The 19,270-nt window shown below is 43.7% G+C and overlaps 1 protein-coding gene across 2 annotated transcripts in view; it reads right to left on the reverse strand.

Moving 5' to 3' along the window:
* The window catches only part of PTDSS1 (phosphatidylserine synthase 1), a 72,007-nt gene that overhangs the window by 12,370 nt on the left and 40,367 nt on the right, over positions 1-19,270 (reverse strand). For both annotated transcript variants that reach the window (XM_011936998.1, XM_011936999.1), the window contains 4 exons: positions 16,479-16,620; positions 14,301-14,413; positions 11,234-11,299; positions 2,385-2,484 (listed from right to left, as the gene is read on the reverse strand). In XM_011936998.1, coding sequence (XP_011792388.1) covers positions 2,385-2,484; positions 11,234-11,299; positions 14,301-14,413; positions 16,479-16,620 — 421 coding nt within the window. The remainder of the gene's footprint in view (positions 1-2,384; positions 2,485-11,233; positions 11,300-14,300; positions 14,414-16,478; positions 16,621-19,270) is intronic.

Here is a 19,270-nt window from a genome sequence, read left to right on the forward strand (position 1 = left end):
TGCTGGGCCAAGTTAAGACTTTTGGGACTACTAGCATGAAATCAATGTATTTTGTACGTTAGAAGCAGGGGTGAGGGGTGGAATGCTATGGCTCGAATGTCCCTGCCAAAACTCATGTTGAAACTTAGCTGTCAATGTAATAATATTGGGAGGTGGGGCCTTTAAAACATGATTAGATCATGAGGAGTGCACCCCATAAATGGATTGATGCTATTATTGCAGGAGTGGGATTGTTATCACAGGAGTGTGTTAGTGAGAGTGGGTTCCTGATAAGAAGGGTGAGTCCAGCCCACCTCCTGCTGTCTTACATGCTCACTTCCACCTTCCGCCCTTCCATCATGGGGTGACCCTTGCCAGATACTGGTACCATGCTCTTGGACTTCCCAGCTGTTAGAACCGTGAGCCAAATAAAGTACTGTGATTTAATTTCTCTGTAAACTACCAAGCCCATGGTATTCTGTTGTAGCAACAGAAAATGGACTAAGACAGGGACCAGAGAGGACTGCCTGGGTAGGTGGCCCGAGAAGACCTTTCTGGTCACTGCTGCCTGGGGGGCAGTGGTAGGGAGGCAGCTGGGATGCCTGTGATTTGCTGTGGTGAGGAGGGTTGTCTGTCTTGTCTTGGGAGTACTGCCTATCTCACCCTCCCTGTGGGCAGGTGGTTCTCTGGTACCCAGTGAAGAGGGCACCCACCTCTGCCCCCTGCAGTCAGGTCCTATTACAATTCAGACTAAGGTGCACAGGCCAGAGATATATCCGAGAGAAGCACGGTGAAAATCTCTGGGCACTTCTGACACATTTCCCTAACCAATTCCTTACATTTAGTCTCACCGACATGGAAAAATATACTTGGGCATTAATGCTGTAGTTTAAATACAAAGGAGATCATTATTCCCTTCTATTGTTCAAGATGAAACAGGACAGAACAGGCTCACTGCGCCTTGGCACAGTTAGGATTTCTAACAAGTAACCCTAAAAATAGATCCCGTTAAAGGCGATAAAAGACACATTAAAAATACAAAGGTTAGTCTTGCCAAAAGAGAGAAAAGAAAAGAAAAAATTAGACCCAAATGTGATTAAGCCTCTAGATCCAATTACCAGCTTACAGAAAATACAGAGGACAAAGACATATGTTAAATTACAAGATAGGATAAAAATCAGTAAAATCTAGACTGTGGGAAAATCTATAGGACAAAAGAGCTGCTTTCTTCAACTGATAAATTACGAGGGAAAGAGGGTTAGCGACAGAAGGAAAACCTATGGATTAAGAGACTTAAAAGGCATGCCAACCAATCACGATGGGTGAATGTGGATTCAAATACATTGTTAAGCAAATACAAGCTTTAAGAAAAAGTTAGTAATTTGAACACTGATTAGGTACTTGATGATATTAAGGAATTACTCTTAATTCTTTTTCAGATATGATAATGGTAGGGTGGTTGCATTAAACCTAAAAAGCATCCTGAGCTTCTTTTAGTGATCCATCCTGAAATATTAAAGGTGGATCCGTTCCAAAATAAGTTAGGGGTTGGGGCCGTGAGTACAACATAAGAGGAAACACAATTGGCCCTGAGTTAATAACCGATGATGGGTTCATGAGGGGCCATCTATTCTCTCTACTTGCACATGGCTGAAATGTTCTATGATTATTTAGAAAGCCCAATACATTTTCTAGACTAAGTGAAAAATCTTAAGCTTAAATATAAAATAAGAACTTTTCTTCAAAATAATTAACTTCAAATATTTAAATGAAGAATGGCAGTCACAAAATGTGTAACTGGGTACTATCTTACTTCATTTGAAAGGTGAGGGAAGAGCCCCAGGGCAAAAGAACCAGGGCTCAGGCCGGCGTCCCTCCGGGCTCTTCCCTTCAGAGTGGAAGGTTATATCCAGACTTGGGTTATAACATGGGCCTGGAAGGCAGAAATTGCAGGACTGAATTATCTTCCAAAACATATTTTATTGCCTATGAATCACCATATGTCCTTTTATATATAAATCCATGTGCAATGATACGTATGTTAAGATGTATATGTCATGATGATGAGAAAGCAAAGTGCACTGTGATCTTCCTTGTCCCTTCATGGCAGTCCCTAAATGTGTAGCCCGTGTAGACAGATTCCCATGAGTGAAGTAAATGCACGTGGGGTATACCTGACGAGGGCATTGGACTGTAACCTGCTCAGGTGACTCATTTCAGATACTGTGTAGATGTGTCTTATTCTTGAAATTAGGCTGGTGGCCAGTCTCAGACAATTACAACAGAACATCTTTTTATGAAATTCTAAGGAACTTTGATACACAAGAGGGTTTTTCTTCCCCCTCCGTTTAAAGCAATACTATGAGAGTTTAGCTAATGCCTTTGGGTAAAATGTAATGACTTACCACGCAAAGAAGCCAAAGCACAACATAGAGTATTTGGGTCTTAGAGAAGAGATCTTGTCCAAATTTTATGCAAACAATGGCCTCCAGGAAACCAATGACCCTAATCAGACAGAGAACAGAGGTTAAGTATTAATCCATCTTACCAGAGTATGCACATTATCCAAAATATGCATGATTGAATCAAAAAGTTCAACTCATCACGTGATTTCTGCCCCAAACACTGGTAGCAGCTACCCCACAAAATAACACTGTTCAAGTCAACGGCATTTACTTCGGAAATAATAAAGAATTTTTCACCTCTGCCTTCTTCCCAGACCAAAATCATGACTCATAAATTTTAATAGCTAGGGGCGCTCGCATCACCTAACTCAGCCCCTCCATTGCCATAAGGGTGGGTGATCACGCCGCCTCTGCTGGAACCCTCTCAGGCACAGGGAACCTACTACCTTTGCAAGATGGCTTATTCTTCTGGTCAAACTCTTTAGCAGTTAGAAAGTTTTTCTCTGTCTCAGGCTGGTATCTGCCTCCTATACCTCCTACCCTGGGTCCTGACATTGCCCTAGCATGTCACAGGTAAGAAAGCATCATTTCAGTGGAGGAACCCTGAAGGCTTTTTTACTGTACTTCTGAAGTCTAGACTGTGATTAAGAGGCTAGCTGGCTGCCACACAGGGTGAGTTTGACCCTTCCAAGGGAGTCTTTCAATAATTTGAAGGCATTAATCACATTCCTTCCCAGCCCTCTAAGAATTTCCAGATTAAATAGCCCCTGTTTTTGGTGACAATATAAACCCTTTACCTTCTCTTGATATGTAAAAGATTGTGCTAAATACAATTTTTTTTTTTAAGGAAATGCCACGCACTTCATATTTCCCCTTTAGGGCATTAAAAAAGCCACTCTTGTGTTCTGTATCTTCATTTATGGCTATAAAAATTGGGCTTTTCTAAAGGTTCAGGACTTGGAGGTAAGAATGGATGAGGTGAGGTTGACATAGTTGGCAATGAGATCCCAGGCAGCATAAGAATAGTGATTTCAGACAAGTCCATTTTATGCATTCCTTGCTCAAGATAAGATCTGGACATTCCAGGAACGGTGTACTCACACAGATGTTTTCTAAAACGGCAAGAAGGGGCAGGGCATGGTGGCTCACACCTGTAATCCCAGCACTTTGGGAGGCTGAGGTGGGCAGATCACTTGAAGTCAGGAGTTCAAGACCAGCCTGACCAAGATGATAAAACCCCATCTCTGCCAATAATACAAAAATTAGCCAGGCATGGTGGCACAAACCTGTAGTCCCAGCTATTCGGGAGGCTGAGGCAGGAGAATCACTTGAGCCTGGGAAGTGGAGGCTGTGGTGAGCCAAGATGGCACCACTGCACTCCAGCCTGGGCAACAGAGTGGGGCTCTGTCTCAAAAAAAAAAAAAAGGAAAAAGGCAAGAAGGGCTAAGAAGGCCTTTGGCACCCCAGCTTACTGGCAGACACAGTGGTCACTGCCATCATCAACAGTGCGGATGGCTCTAAACAGCTGAAGGCCTGAATGCCTGCAGTTAGAACCATGTCAGCAGAGCAGAAAAATCAACAGAAAGTCTCCTGAATGTGTCTTTCGAGAGTCTGGGGCTATCTTTTCCCCTAGCCCAAACCAAATAAGGTTTAAGAGTGGTTGGCTTGAATCTTTAAAGCGCTGCTCCACAAAACGTATCACATGTGAGAAAGCATCATTTCAGTGGAGGAAGCCAGGTTTTTTCACTGTACTTCTGAAGTCTAGACTGTGATTAAGAGGCTAGGTGGCAGTTACATGTTTGGTATTCCAGCCTGTGCAGTGAGGAGACATAAAAAGGATGATTTTATCTTTGGTTGGGACTTCCCGAAGAACTCCTATGCTGGGAGTGTTGAGCCCAGGACATAAGTGTGATTACCTACCCATAAGCCAGACAGAACACCCTGAGTTTATTATGAAAGATTTCTGAATATTCAACTAGACTTGAGGGCCCCTACTTTTTTTCTTTTCTTTTTTTTTTTTTTTTTTAATGGAGTCTAGCTCTGTCGCCCAGGCTGGAGTGCAATGGCACAATCTCGGCTCACTGCAACCTCTGCCTCCCTGGTTCAAGCAATTCTACTGCCTCAGCCTCCTGAGTAGCTGGGACTACAGGTGCGTGCCACTACACCCAGCTAATTTTTGTATTTTTAGTAGAGGCAATGTTTCACCATGTTGGCCAGGCTGGTCAGGAACTCCTCACCTCAAATGATCCATCCACCTCAGCCTCCCAAAGTGCTGGGATTACAGGCATGAGCCAGCCTGAGGCCGCCCCTTTTAAAAGCATGCTGACTGGCCTACTAAAGCTGTGTTTCTCAAACTTTTGTGATCTAAGACCCATTAAGAACCATGGCAAGAAACACAATTTTCACTTTGATTCAGTATACAGGAGCGCGCGCACACACACACACACACACTCACTCACTGAAACAAAAGCTTCATAAGACAATTTGCATCCTTATTCTGATAGTTTTCTATTCTATTTCATTTTAAGAAAATACTGGCCAGAACCCAATCATTGGCTTCATAATGACCTGAAGTTTTTTTTTATTTTTGTTTTTTGTTTTTTTAATTTTTTGAGACTGTCCCTGACTCTGTTGCCCAGGCTGGAATGCTGTGGCATGATCTCGACTCACGGCAACCTCCACCTCCCAGGCTCAAACAATTCTTCTGCCTCCCAAGTAGCTGGGATTACAGGCTCACGACACCACGCCCAGCTAATATTTGTATTTTTGTAGAGACATGGTTTTGCCATGTTACCCCGATTGGTCTTGAACTCCTGAGCTCAAGTGATCCACCCACCTCAGCTTCCCAAAGTGCTAGGATTACAGGTATGAGCCACTGCGCCTGGCCAACCTGAAGTTTTTTCTGAAGACCAGTGCTTTTGAGTTAGTGACTTTAGGATATGATTTGCTTCAATGTGCTGAGGAGTCTTAGCTAAGCCATTGTCTGTGTGTGTGGGCACATCTCATGAGAAGGTGGCTAGGAGGAAGTGAGAGGGTCGGCTATGGGATTATGTAAGTGTGGAGAGTCCCGGACTGAGGCCTGGGCATGGGAAAGGCACAAGGAAGGGCCAGGAATCAGGGGAAAGGGCTGAGCTGAGGTCAGGATAACATGGACATAGAAGACCACCCTTAGGCTTGGCTTTTAGTCTCAGGGTATCCTAGAGGGTCTAGAGCAGAGGGTTTAACATGGTTTTCTCTCTCTCTCTCTCTCTCTCTCTCTATATATATATATATATATATGTAATCTTATTTTATTTTATTTTTTTTGAGACAGAGTCTCACTCTGTCGCCCAGGCTGGAGTGCAGTGGTGCAATCTCAGCTCACTACAACCTCTGCCTCCTGGGTTCAAGAGATTCTCCTGCCTCAGCCTCCCAAGTAGCTGGAACTACAGGCGCATGCCACCACACCTGGCTAATTTTTTGTATTTTTAGTAGACAAGGGGTTTCACTATGTTGCCCAGGATAGTCTCGACCTCCTGACCTCGTGATTCGCCCGCCTTGGCCTCCCAAAGTGCTTGGATTACAGGCATGAGCCACCCTGCCTAGTCAGTTTGCTTAATATATATATATATATATTTTAATTTTCAGCTTTTATTTTACATACAGGGGGTACATGTGGAGGAATGCTACATGTGTATATTGGACCCAGGTAGTGAGCATAGTACCCAGCAAGTAGTTTTCCCACCCATGCCTCGCTTCCTCCCTCCCTAGTAGTGAGCAGTGTCTATGACACTGATGTTTATGTCCGTGTGTACTCAATGTTTAGCTCCCACTTTTAAGTTAGAATATGCGGTATTTGGTTTTTTGTTCCTGCTTAGGATTATGGCCTCCAGCTGCACCCATGTTGCTACAAAGGACATGATCTCATTCTTTTTTATGGCTATCATTCCATGGTGTCTGTGTACCACATTTGCTTTATCCAGTCCACCACTGATGCGCACCTAGGTGGGTTCCATGTCTTTGCTATTGTGAACAGCATGGTGATGAATATTCGAAAATCTTCTGCTGGCTGAACAGAACTGTGTGAGACGACAAGAGCAGAAGCAGGGAGGCTACTGCACTCATCCAGACACGGGGACTCAGGTTGGGGCTGTGGAGATGGTGAGAAGTGGTGAGAACCCAACGATCACATGGGCTCCTGTAACCACCAGCAACTGCCCCCACCATTACCTCTGGCCCACTAGAGGGAGTCCTAATCCATAGCATCCTTCCAGAAGGCTAGCATTACTTTTCTACCAAGACTCAGAGGGTGGCTAGTTTAGGGCTGAGGCCCAAGGCTTGAGCACAGTGTGAGCCTGTATTAAGCCTACCAGTGTGAGACCACTACCTCCTCCTACCTCCTCACCCCCAGGGGGGCTGGGGGTTCCTCCGCACAGCTCAGCAATAGGTCCCTTTACTCAGTTCAACTTTAAATCTCTTTGAACTTTCCCAGGATAAGCTAGGTGGCCAAATTGTGGCTTAATGGAATTCAGTCAGGGCCTCCATTCCCTTTGGTGCCATCCACCATCCTGTATCTTGATTTAGCAAGGTTAAAAGGTAAATAAACATTTGGGCAGCCTGAGGTGCTTCTGCTGGGAGCAGGCACTAGAGATTCCTGACCTAGGGCTGGTTACTGGCGCACGTACTCCCAGCACCTCCGATTTGTGAAGCCAGCTCCACAAGGTGGGAAAAAAGATGATGTTAATGCAGAGCCCACAGTCAGGAGCTCTTCGGTGAGTTGAGTGAAGCAGGCATGGTAGCAGGGTTGTTGTAGGAATCTGGGGGATGAAAGCTCTAGGCTAGTGTGTGTGAGTCAAACTTGAGAAGCAGAAGAGGAGTTTTTGGCTTGCCAACAAGACTGCATGTGGATTCTGAGGATGCCACAGCAATGCCAGGGACATGGAGGCCGGGTACCTGGCTGCTGCATCCCACACGCACTGCTCCATGGCTGCACAAGCAATCCCTGGATGGCTCAGAGGGTGGGTGAGCCCCTGTCCGGGCAGCCAGGGGCCGGCCTCCAATAACAGGGATGGAGACGTGTATCCATGTTAGCTCAATGGCCACACAATCACACAGGATGACACGAAGCATTCTCCAAGTTCAGGAGTGAGCTTCTAGTTCTGATGAGTGGGGACAAAGACACCTTTTTGGAGGAAGCAAGAGCTAAGTGTGGCATAAACAATAGAAACAATTCCTACTGTGCTCCTCTGAACTTTCTAACTTCCAAAGAATCCCCGGGGCAAGGAGGATAGGGGAGAAGTGGGTCTTGGGTGGCAAACCCAGAACTGTTCTGCTTAGTTGTTTAGATACTTAGTAGGATTTGGGGCAAGATGCCACTTGAACACAGGGGGTCAGCTGCTAAAAAAAAAAAAAGCTTTGTAACTACTGTCAGAGCTTCTGAGATGTCAGTGGAGGTGTACTTGAGTGCAGGGGATGGGGTGTGGCAAGATACAGGGAGGATGAACAGACACAGTCATGAGGAGAAGGGGAACTGGCTATAAAGCTATACCAGCAGGACAGTGGTGATGCCCTTGTGCTGGGAAGGGACCCCCCTCCTGACACCTGTTCCCCTGTGTTTGCGCCCTCTTCCTGGAAGGAAGCTCATGCTCATAGCTGCATCTACCCTTCAGACAGACAGTCTGGGCTGGGTAGTGGCCCATGCCTGTAATCCCAGCACTTTGAGAGGTCAAGGTGGGAGGACTGCTTGAGCCCAGGAGTTCAAGACCAGCCTGGGCAACATGGTGAAACCCTGTCTCTACAAAAACTAAAATATAATTAGCTGGACATTGTGGTGCATGCCTATAGTCCCAGCTACCTGGGAGGCTGACGTGGGAGGACTGCTTGAGCCTGGAAGGTCAAGGCTGCAGTGAGCTGTGATCACTGACACTCAACTCCAGCCTTGACAACACAGCAAGGCCCTGTCTCAAAAGAAATAAAATTTAAAAGGAAAGAAAGCCTGAACTATGGGCCTGGAAGAACAACAGAACAAAAGCACAATTATGAAAAATTGTAAGGAGGAGAGAGGGGTAGAATGGGAAGTCAACAAAGGGTATCGAAAAGAGAAAAGTGAGAGGAAATCCAGCACAGATGTTGCAGAGGGAAGAGGACAGTTTCAGGAAGGCAGATACTGTACAGAAGATCTGAGAAGAGGATGGGGAAAGGACTGGCTGGTTTGGAGCTGACCTTGGAGAGCAGCAGAGGTGGGAACTTATTGTGATGGACACACTAGCAGAGGTGGGATAACAGACAGTGAGGAAACTGGTCAGGTGAGGAGCAGCTCTGGCTGCCTCTGGGAGGCAGGATGCAGTCCTGGGCCCTCAGGCAGGGTAGGCTCACTCTCCCATGAGGGTCCACCCCATGCACTCCCAGGAAAAGGAAAAGCCAACTGTGCACTGCTGTTCCAGCAGACCCTTGGCGACCTTCCTCCTAGGACCAGGCGAAAAAACACTGCTTCTATTTAAACTGGGCCAATACTCTTTTTGAGGCAGAGAAGCTCAATTCTAATTGGGGTGGAGTGGGGACAAGACAAAGATGACATAAACCCCACACCTGGGGAATTTGTTCACATCGGTCTGGCCTCAAAACTCCCACCGAGCTGAAGGAATACCATGTGACATCTAAACAGAGAAAGACCCCACCTTTCCACGTGGCTGCTTTCTCCCTGTTAGGGATCCCATTCCCTTGCTGGATGGCGCCCTCTCTTTGCTGAGTGCAACACCTTTCGTATAAAAGGTTTAAAAGCCCAGTCTATGGCACAACTGTTAGGGATGACATGTATTTAGCTACAACAGCAAGTAATTCATAAAACCATTTTGAGGATAGCATCTTTATAGAAGAGAAAGTACCGTCTTCAGGAGAAAAAGGTTGGAGTGATGGGAAAGAACCCCAGGCGGGTAGTCCTATTTTACCTTTGCCTTTCCCCTTCCACCTCCCAAAAGGCAACATTCAGAAAGTCACTATTTAGGGCACTGCTCCCTCTCATTTCTCCACCTTACCGAAATCTGAGATCATTCCAAAATTAGTGAAAAGAAAGCTATAAAGCAGCTACTAGTGATTAAAGGAAACCACACACTTAAGTGTTTTGTTTTGATAAGAAAGGAAATAATGACAAAACGTTGGGGAGATAGAGCTGGGGCAGAGGAAGGAAGTGGGTGGCCTCCGGGGTCAGGAGAGCGGGAGGTTGTGGTTCCTGTTTCACCTTCCCTAGCTGGCAGTGTGGACCGTGCAGGGGGCAGCTCTCACGGTTGTTCACGCTCACAGGAGGATCTACTGGGTGTGATTTATGAGGAGGGCTTTATTATTTTTCAGCACAGCTCACTGGTTCTCACAAGATTCATCAATCTTGATATCACACTGTTCCGGGAGTTCTCAATTCTCAGTAAAGCACACTAAGTTAGCCCAATGATCCCTCCTTTGCATTTCACTATATTTTAATCACTTTCAAACAAGCCACAACTTTCTGGGGCAGTGTTTATCACTCTTTGGCATAGTTTACTTTTTTCCTTTTTTTTTCTTAAAAAAGAAAAGAGAGAGAGAGAGAGACAAGGTCTTGCTCTGTCATCTGGGTGGGACTGCAGAGGCACAATCATAGCTCACTGCAGCCTTGACCTCCTGGGTTCAAGTGATCCTTCTGCCTCAGCCTCCAGAGTCGCAGACTACAGGCATGTGTCACCATGCCTGGCCGACTTAAAACACTTTTTGTGGAGACAATGTCTTGCTATGTTACCCAGGCTGGTCTCAAACTCCTGGCCTCAAGCGATCCTCCCACCTCAGCCTCCTAGATTGCTGAGATTACAGGCATGAGCTGCCATAGTGGAGTTTACCTTTGCCATTTCTCCCTCCGTGTGGATGGTGTTTTATGGTTGTCCAATTAGAAAGAAACTTGTCATGACACAACCTCTCTCTCTGACCCACCTATTTTCCTCAACACGTAAATCGACACAATTCTGTGGAAAAAGAAATCCACTCCACAGCAGAATAACAAGACCTTGCTAAAGACTTTTAAATATGAAAGCAAAATGCACGTGGAAAGAATGTGTGAGTGGGAGGGAAGAGCTCAAATGCAGGAAAGCCCATTTCCTCCTTGGACAATCCTTTAGAAGGAGCGGCCCACATCCCTTCTTCCAGGACACAGGGCCCTCACACAAGAAGCAGGAGCGCTGCCTCTGCTCTCTCAGAAATCTGGGAGATGTGTGAATCCTCCCTCCTGCTATATCATGAACAAAGGAAACCAAACGCATCTTATCACCCTTTACGCTGCAACCACTTTGGGTAAGAAAATCAAGCTTACAACACAGAACTTATGAGAAACAAATGACAATGGCCCTTAGTCTTCTAGGGGTCAGGAGGAACCTTCCTAAATCTAACCTGAATATCAACATTTTTAGCCTTTAAAACTATGTCACCCTTCAGAATCTAGATGACAGCTGGACACACACACACACACACACACACACAGAGAAAAATGGAAAGGAATGACATTAAAATATTAACAACAATTATCTCTAAATGGTTGACTTCTTTGGGTGATCTTCAGTTCCTTCTAGATCCTTTACTGAATTTTTATCATTGTGCATGTATTACTTTTTAATTGGGAGAATGTACTGTTTAAATATCTGTGAAAAGTAATTTCTTCTCTATAATGGGTGTATGTATGTGTGTGTGTATGTGTGTGTACATATATGTATATACACGTACATATAAATAAAATCTTGTCCACCTGCCTTCACAGAAAAATTATACTGAAAGGCTGTTAACACAGGGTCAAGAAATACCCAAAGAAATTTAGGGCTTAAGTGGTTTTTAAATCTCCACAATAACAGATTACTCACCCAAACACCCAGCACTGTGTTCCTACGCGCTTGCACTGTGTGTCGGTGAGGTAAGCGTAGTACTGTCTGAAAGAACAAAGTTGGAATTCATTGAGAGCTGCTGGAAGACCAGCAAGTCAGGACATAATTAAATCACTCTGACAGAGTGAATGTAAAAAACGTCCCTCCGTGTCCCATGTCAGGCTGCCTGGTCTAGTTCTGTTCAAGAGAAGAGAAAGCCAGTGCCTGTTGCAACATTCCTGTAAGAGATTCAGCGTTTGGGTTAGGCTGGAGGGAGTGGGGAGCATCATTTAAAGAGCCAGATTATTGTCTGGTCTGAGTGCCAGGGTGTTTGCAACTAACTGATCACAACCATTTACAGATTTCTTTGTTCCTTTTCCACTCCCACTGCTTCACTTGAGTAGCCTTATAAAAAAAAAAGAAAAAAAAAAAACTACAAAGAGCCAGATGATTGGCAAAGGCAGTCTGGATTCAGCAGTAAGACTTCCACAGTCCTGCCCAAAGCAACCCCGGCTGGGTGTTTCCATGTCTAGCTCCGTGGAGGTGACTCCAGAGAGTGAGCAGCACTGTCCATTGGTTGTCTCCTCTGGTTCTCTCCAGGACAAAGGTTGCTGATTATAATCAGGCAAAAAACACACAGATTTTTGGCTTTCAGAAACTGGAATGGGACCCCAGCTACATCTCACTGCCACTGAGTGCCAATTACTTGGAATGTTACTGACATTTCAGAAAAAAACAGGCAATGACATGGTGTTGAAAGGCTCAGAACAGCACCATCCAGTAGAAATGTAATGCAAGCCATAAATGCAATTTAAAATTTTCCAGTAGATGTGTTAAAAAAGTATAAAGGAACATATAAAATCCATTTTATTAATATGTTGAACTAATATTTAAACAAATATATTAAAACATTATAATGAGGTATTTTATATTCTGTTTTGGCCCCAACTGTTCAAAGTCTGGTGGGTAGCTTCCATGCACGGCACGTTTCATTGTGGACTGAGCACATCTCTGTGCTCAACAGCCACAGGTGGGGAGTGGCTTCTGTGTGGGACAGCAAGGCTTGGAGTCTTGGAAGTACCCCTGAAACTCAAGCCCCCCCTTCAGCAGCAGCATCTGAACCAGAAACTCATCATCTTTTTGGGGTCACTGACTCTTTGAGGAGTTGACGAAAGCTATGATAAAGGCATAACACTTTGCATTTAAGTTCAGGGGATTCACAGATACCTGAAGCTCATCCATAAACTACTGTCTCCTCACCCCAAAGACCAGAGTGAAGAATTCTAATTATAAAGAATGTAGCTTTTCCTCTAACTTCATATTGTCATGACCTAATATATCTTGACCATTTTAGCTACTTTACCCTCTAACTGGACCCATTTCCTTATATTGTACTTTATATTATCAGATTAAAAGCATGTTCACTCAAATATCTTCTCAAAGCAGATTCGTGTGAAAGTCTAATAAAGAAGGAAGAAGCTGGAGATGTGGTGTGTACGATTTACACTGAAGCCTCTAAACTCTCCTCTTGGGACCTAACATTTGCTAAATGGGGTGGCTGTGTTAAAATCCGTTAGCAGCACGTCCATCTTTCCAAGTAACTTGTCAAAGAACCTCCTTACATGGGAACTGCCTCAAACAGTGTTAAGAGCACAGGAAGTGCCTGATGTTTTAAACAAAGAGAGTTGTGGAGAAATCTATAGGGTATTGTAAAATTTTGAGGATCTCTCAAGAGTTCAAAGCATTGGATTTTTAGTGTCTAGTTTTTGTTTTGGAATGTTTAATACTGAAATTTCATGATAAATCATGTGTGATTTGCTATTTTGTTCTAAGAAGAAACTTCTTTCCATTCTTACTGACTTTACTGATTGCTCTTAATTTTATGAAAGAGCTGCAGTGAATATTTCCTGAAAAAAATTGTAAAGTCTCGAATTAAATTACATTTTAAATGGGGACTCTAAAGTATTAAGAAAAAACAGGATTTATGAGATAATGACTGCAATAGACCACTGATCTATGAAGTTTCAAAGGGCTGCTGGCTTACTCACTCTTCTTTTCCTTTCTGGTCATAACAAAAAGAACAGATGGGAATGTTAGGCTTAACTCCTCAGGACTTGGACATGTCTTACTTGGTTTGCTGAATCCAGAATCTGGAGATTTTTTTGTTGTTGTTGTTAATAATGAAGGATAACAAGAAGAGGTGCTGGCTAGAAGGTCTGTTTGACCAAGGTGTGGATCTACCATCCTTGGCAAGTGAGGCCCACTGCTTAAGGAGTTTTCAAGCACATTAAAAATAATAAAATAAGCAATCTTACAGCTTCTGAAAAGCGAACTCTTTTAACTGCTTAGATTATATTTGTACCTTTGGCAGATTTTTAGTGTTGCTACTCCTTAATGCCAGTATTCTGTATTAGTTATAAAACCCAAATGCCGTTTCTAAATAGGAAAAATGAAACAAATGAAAATGCTTGCTTTGAACTACACTGGGACCAGCCTACTTGAGGGATGGTGTCTGAATAAGCCTCACCTCTAGGGCCCCACATGAATCCAGGGGAATAATGGCGGGAACACCCAAGCTTATCTCAGTTGTCCTGGAGGACTGCAGGAAGGGTCTTTTTAAAAGGAAATTAAATTAATTGGGTCTGAAAAAGCTAAAAGTCTCATTCAAAAAATAATGTCATTTATGACTTCAGTTCTACCATAAAAACATTTGCATTTTTCCAGTAATCTCATTTTTAAAAAACTCAGCATCACTATGCTGTTATTTTTTTTCTAATATGATGTTATAGGAGAAAAAAAGATCAGCAGTCCAAGACTGTAAAGGAATCTGATGATAATGGATAGTACTATTGGTGTGGTGTTGATCAAGTGCTTCCCTTTTTTAATGTCTGGTTGATGTTACTGACATCTGAGAACAAAACATTTTCTTCATATTCTGGATGTATAATTCTTCATGATGATATTTTCATGGAAAATCTGCTAGTTTATGTGACTTTCCTTATGCTAAACAGGACAATCTAAAGCAAGTTCATGTTCTCATATGACAGTCGGGCTTGTGCAGAATTACCTCACTGTGGGAGCCGTGATGCCACCAATAAAGAGAATTCTACCCCAACTTAATGGATGACTGGCTTGGAACACAAAGATATGCTTCAAGAAGAAGGTATTCAACTCAGTCAGCTGAAAAAGACGGAGAAATTAGTCAACCTGGTACCTCATGCTAATTCAAAATCCTCTATTCCTTAAATAGACATTCTACAATTAGAAATAATTGGTATGTTCAAAGCATTTTCGGAGAATAGATGTGGTCTTCCAAGGGTTGCTATTCAAACTAGTTTACAGCCAGTACATTACGGGCAGGGACCAATTGGAGGCCCAGGGAGAGGTGGTGGGGGTGGTGGATGGGCACGTAGGGGCACAGGATATCAGCTATTTGTCATGTTTCCTCGTTTGTATGATTGTTACTCAGCTCACACGCGTGATCTACTGGGATAGTCAGGAGAGAAATGCTTTGAGCATACAGAAATCATGAAAGCAAACCTGTGCCAAGGAACGCCTATGCTGCCTTACAGAAATCAGGCCAGGTCTAAGAGAATTCCCACTGTAGATAAGTAAGCTCTTTAATAATCAAAAGAAGCTTGAGGCCATGCGCGGTGGCTCATGCCTATAATCCCAGCACTTTGGGAGCCTGAGGCAGGCAGATTGCCTGAGGTATAAGTTGTTTGAGACCAGCCTGGCCGAAATGGTGAAATCCCATCTCTACTAAAGATACGAAAATTAGCCAGGTGTGGTGGTGGGCACCTGTAATCCCAGCTACTCAGGGGGCTGAGACAGGAGAATTGCTTAAACCCAGAAGGCAGAGGTTGCAGGCTGCAGTGAGCCGAGATCGTGCCACTGCACTCCAACTTGGGTGACAAGAGTGAAACTCCGTCTCAAAAAAAAAGCAAAAGAAGCTGGAGACACGTCTGAGAGATGACAATGGAATTGTGCAGCACATGCCTGGGACAGAGCAGATCCTCTACCAAAGGCAGTCCTTAAAAGTGGGTGTGAAGGGTTGGTCCAAGTTTTAGCTGGGAGCAGTAGTCCTTTTCCTTGAGGTTAGCATCTTCATGCAGTTCATCATGATGAGCAGCACAAACTATCTTGTGGCTGGGACATGGCTGTTCTCTGGCTGGATCCCGGATCCAGGTGTGCTCCATCGCATACCACCAGGTGGTTCCACCCTAGCGGCACTATACTACCCTCCTTGACAAATCCAATCATTCCTCCTTCTAATAAAAGAAAGCTTCTGCTTTCCATGACATTGGGCCTGATAAGGCAAAGCTTAATCCCAACCCATCTACGGTCCCGTTTTTAAAGGTACTGACCTCTCCAAACCATGGTGACTACTTACTTAACTATTCACATACACTTCTGTATGCATAAACTCCACTTATTGAGATGGGTATTGTCTCTGTGTGAACAAGGAAGATCGTCTGTCCTAAAAGTGACATCTGCTAATGTTTTCCTTATGTTGGGAGTATTTTGTGTTTATGTGTCCAAAACATGATTTCTGATGATTCTGAAAGATCCTCTTCAGGCAAAAGCTGGTTTCTCTTGGCTATTCTCCAAAAGTTGTGAAAACAACCTGGGGCCAGGAGCATCAGAAAAAATCGCTGTCTGTCAGAAACACAGATGCTTCGTAATCTTTTGCCAAGACCCTGGGCTGTCGGAATCACTTCCGTCGTGAAGTGGGCCACTTGGAAATACAGCTTCTCTCCACGGAGGACAACACTTTGGAGAACTCAGCAAAAGGCTCCAGTTCCCTGGCACTCATTTAGCACCCTACAGATTACCCAAAGTGGTAACAGCTGAGGAACAATTTTAACCAATAAACACTAAATTAGGAATGTAAGAAAAGCCTTCTCATTTGTTCCTTTGGTCTTAAAAATGATCATTCTAAAAAGCAATCCAACGCCTAACTCATTGGATGATGGATGCTAGACACAATTTATTTCATGGAATCTAATCTGTTTCTAATTTGTAATTCAAAGATCCATATTTTAAAACTGTCTTCACAATGAGGCAAGACCTTAGCATAATAATATCACTTTGCTTAATTATTCTACATGCCAGCCGCAGAATATTATATCTTGTAAAGTATGGAGCTGAAAAGCAATGTAAACTAACGTTAACTCTAAATTCCTAAAAAGTTCTTATTTTAGTCTTTGTTTTCCTCCCAACTTCTAGGCATCTGAAAAAATACCTGCCAGATGATCATGAAAAGGTACACTCCGGCTACTCTCTGAAAAGAAGATTTGGGGTCAAACCATCGAACATAGGTCCAGCTAGCAGGAGTGAACTGCAGCACAGCTCTCTTGATCTTCCCGGTGGTGGTATGAATGTCCCTGTAAGAAGAGAATGGCTCCAGTGAAAATCCAGAGATAAGGCAGGGGAAAAAACAAACCACAAGAAAAAAATCCTGTGCGCTGATGATTTTTATAACAAATGCTCAGGACAAAGAGACTGCTTTTTATTTGAATTGTGTCTCAAAGGTCTCTCTATTTATACAGGTAAAGCAGGTGACAGAAGCACACTCAATGGGAAATGTTATTGATGACAGGCACAGGGTAGCAAGGAGACTGTTCTCACTCACTGCTTCTCTCCCAGGTAAAACTACACACACTCCGTATTCTTGCATCACCCACATCACTTCTTTATCCTAGTTCTTCCCCACAGCAGTAAACACTTTGGGTTGATGAACAGTGATATTTAACCTTTCTTCATTTTCATCCTCGAAATTACTCAAAAGTTTCATACACCCATGAAAGAACTAAACAGTCCCACAATGTACAAATGCGGACATTAAGGCTCAGAGACAGCAAGTGGCTGGCACACTCAGCATGAGGGGTGGGTATAGATTCCAGCCCTTCCTGTCCTAGTCCAGGAGAGCCAAAACCCAAGGTATAATAAATACTATTTAATAACTGGTAATGAGTCTTTAATTCCACAAATATTTATTTCATGAACTTTCATGTCTCCAACATTGTGCTAAGTGCTTGCAGGCACAAGCACCAACCAGTCAGGCCTTCTGTTCTACTGGATGGGAGCAGGGAGAGTGATAGGAAACCAGGGCTGTTCCTTCATCCACCCACCTATCCACCAACAAACTCTACTGAGAAAACATCACAGCAAGAAGATCTGCGGCACACTGGCAGCAAAAAATAGAGACCATCCAAAAATAAACAAGAACTACAAAAGACTTGTACTGTAAAAATAGCAAAGTGCATAGAAAGACTGAAAAGAAAATGGGAATAAGTAGAGATGCAGCGTGATCAAGAATCAGGATATTTAATACAGCAAAGAGGTTAATTCGACTTAACCTGTATTCATTTATACATTTAATATTACTTTAAAAAACCACCAACATGAGTTTTTGTTGTTGTTGTTTATTAGTTGGCCTTATGTCTTGGGAACTTGACAAAATGATTCTGAAGTCAAATTTCAAGAATAAACATAAAGAAAACAAGGAAGTATATTGTAGCAGTGTTTAAGAAAGCAGACATCCTGAGGCCAGGCGTGGTGGCTCATGCCTCTAATCCCAGAACTTTAGGAGGCCAAGGCTGGCAGATTACTTGAGGTCAGGAGTTTGAGACCAGCCTGGCCAATATGGTGAAACCCTGTCTCTACTAAAAATACAAAAATTAGCCAGGTGTGATGGCAGGTGCCTATAGTTCCAGCTATTCGGGAGGCTGAGGCAGGAGAATCGCTTGAACCTGGGAGACGGAGGTTGCAGTGAGCTGAGATTGTGCCACTGCATTCCAGCCTGTGCGACAGACTCTGTCTCAAAAACAACAACAACAACAACAACAAAAAGGAAAGCAGACGTCCTGGTGCAAATTCAGACTCAGCTGCTTGCCAGCTGTGTGTCCTTAGGCAAATTACTAAACCTAAGCCTCAGTATCACATCATTCCTAAAATGAAGAGAATAACAGTGTCTACCCCTAGGGCTGATGCAAGGCTCAAATGAGATACTGCTGGTGAAACTTGCTTGGAGCAATACTTGAAGCATGGCTACTATTTTTGTTAGGTTAAATGCTGCCTTAAATATATTAAAAAGTGACTGGGCATGATGGCTTATGCCAGTAATCCCAGCACTTTAGGAGGCTGGGGTCGAAACTAGCCTGGCCAACATGGAGAAACCCTGTCTCTACTAACAATACAAAAATTAGCCAGGTGTGGTGGTATATGCCTGTAATGCCAGCTGTGGATTACAGGCACTGGGGAGGCTGACGCAGGATAACTGCTTAAACCCGGGAAGTGGAGGTTGCAGTGAGTCAAGATTGCACCACTGCACCCCAACCTGGGCGACAGAGCAAGACTCTTGTCTCAAAAAAATAAATACATAAAAATTAGAATTAAAATTAAATATATTAAAAAGTGTCCTTGCAAGTCAGTGACCAAAGAAAGGTTTAGTAATAAAAGGGATGGGGAAAACTGGTTAACCAATGGAAAAAACATTGTGAAATCCCCTCCTCACATCATATACCAAAATAAATTTAAGACAGATTAAACACTTAAAACAAGAAAAACCATTAAAGAACTAGAAGAAAGGCCAGGCGCGATGGCTCACGCCTGTAATCCCAGCACTTTGGGAGGCTGAGGTAGGTGGATCACCTAAGGTCAGAAGTTCGAGACCAGCCTGACCAACACAGAGAAACCCCGTCTCTACTAAAATACAAAAAAAAAAAAAAAATTTGCAGGGTGTGGTGGCTAATCCCAGCTACACGGGAGGCTGAGGCAGGAGAATCGCTTGAACCTGGGAGACGGAGGTTGCAGTGAGCTGAGATTGTGCCACTGCATTCCAGCCTGTGCGACAGACTCTGTCTCAAAAACAACAACAACAACAACAACAAAAAGGAAAGCAGACGTCCTGGTGCAAATTCAGACTCAGCTGCTTGCCAGCTGTGTGTCCTTAGGCAAATTACTAAACCTAAGCCTCAGTATCACATCATTCCTAAAATGAAGAGAATAACAGTGTCTACCCCTAGGGCTGAT

This window comes from Colobus angolensis, unplaced genomic scaffold (genome assembly GCF_000951035.1).
Source record: "Colobus angolensis palliatus isolate OR3802 unplaced genomic scaffold, Cang.pa_1.0 Scaffold16, whole genome shotgun sequence".
Taxonomy (NCBI): domain Eukaryota; kingdom Metazoa; phylum Chordata; class Mammalia; order Primates; family Cercopithecidae; genus Colobus; species Colobus angolensis.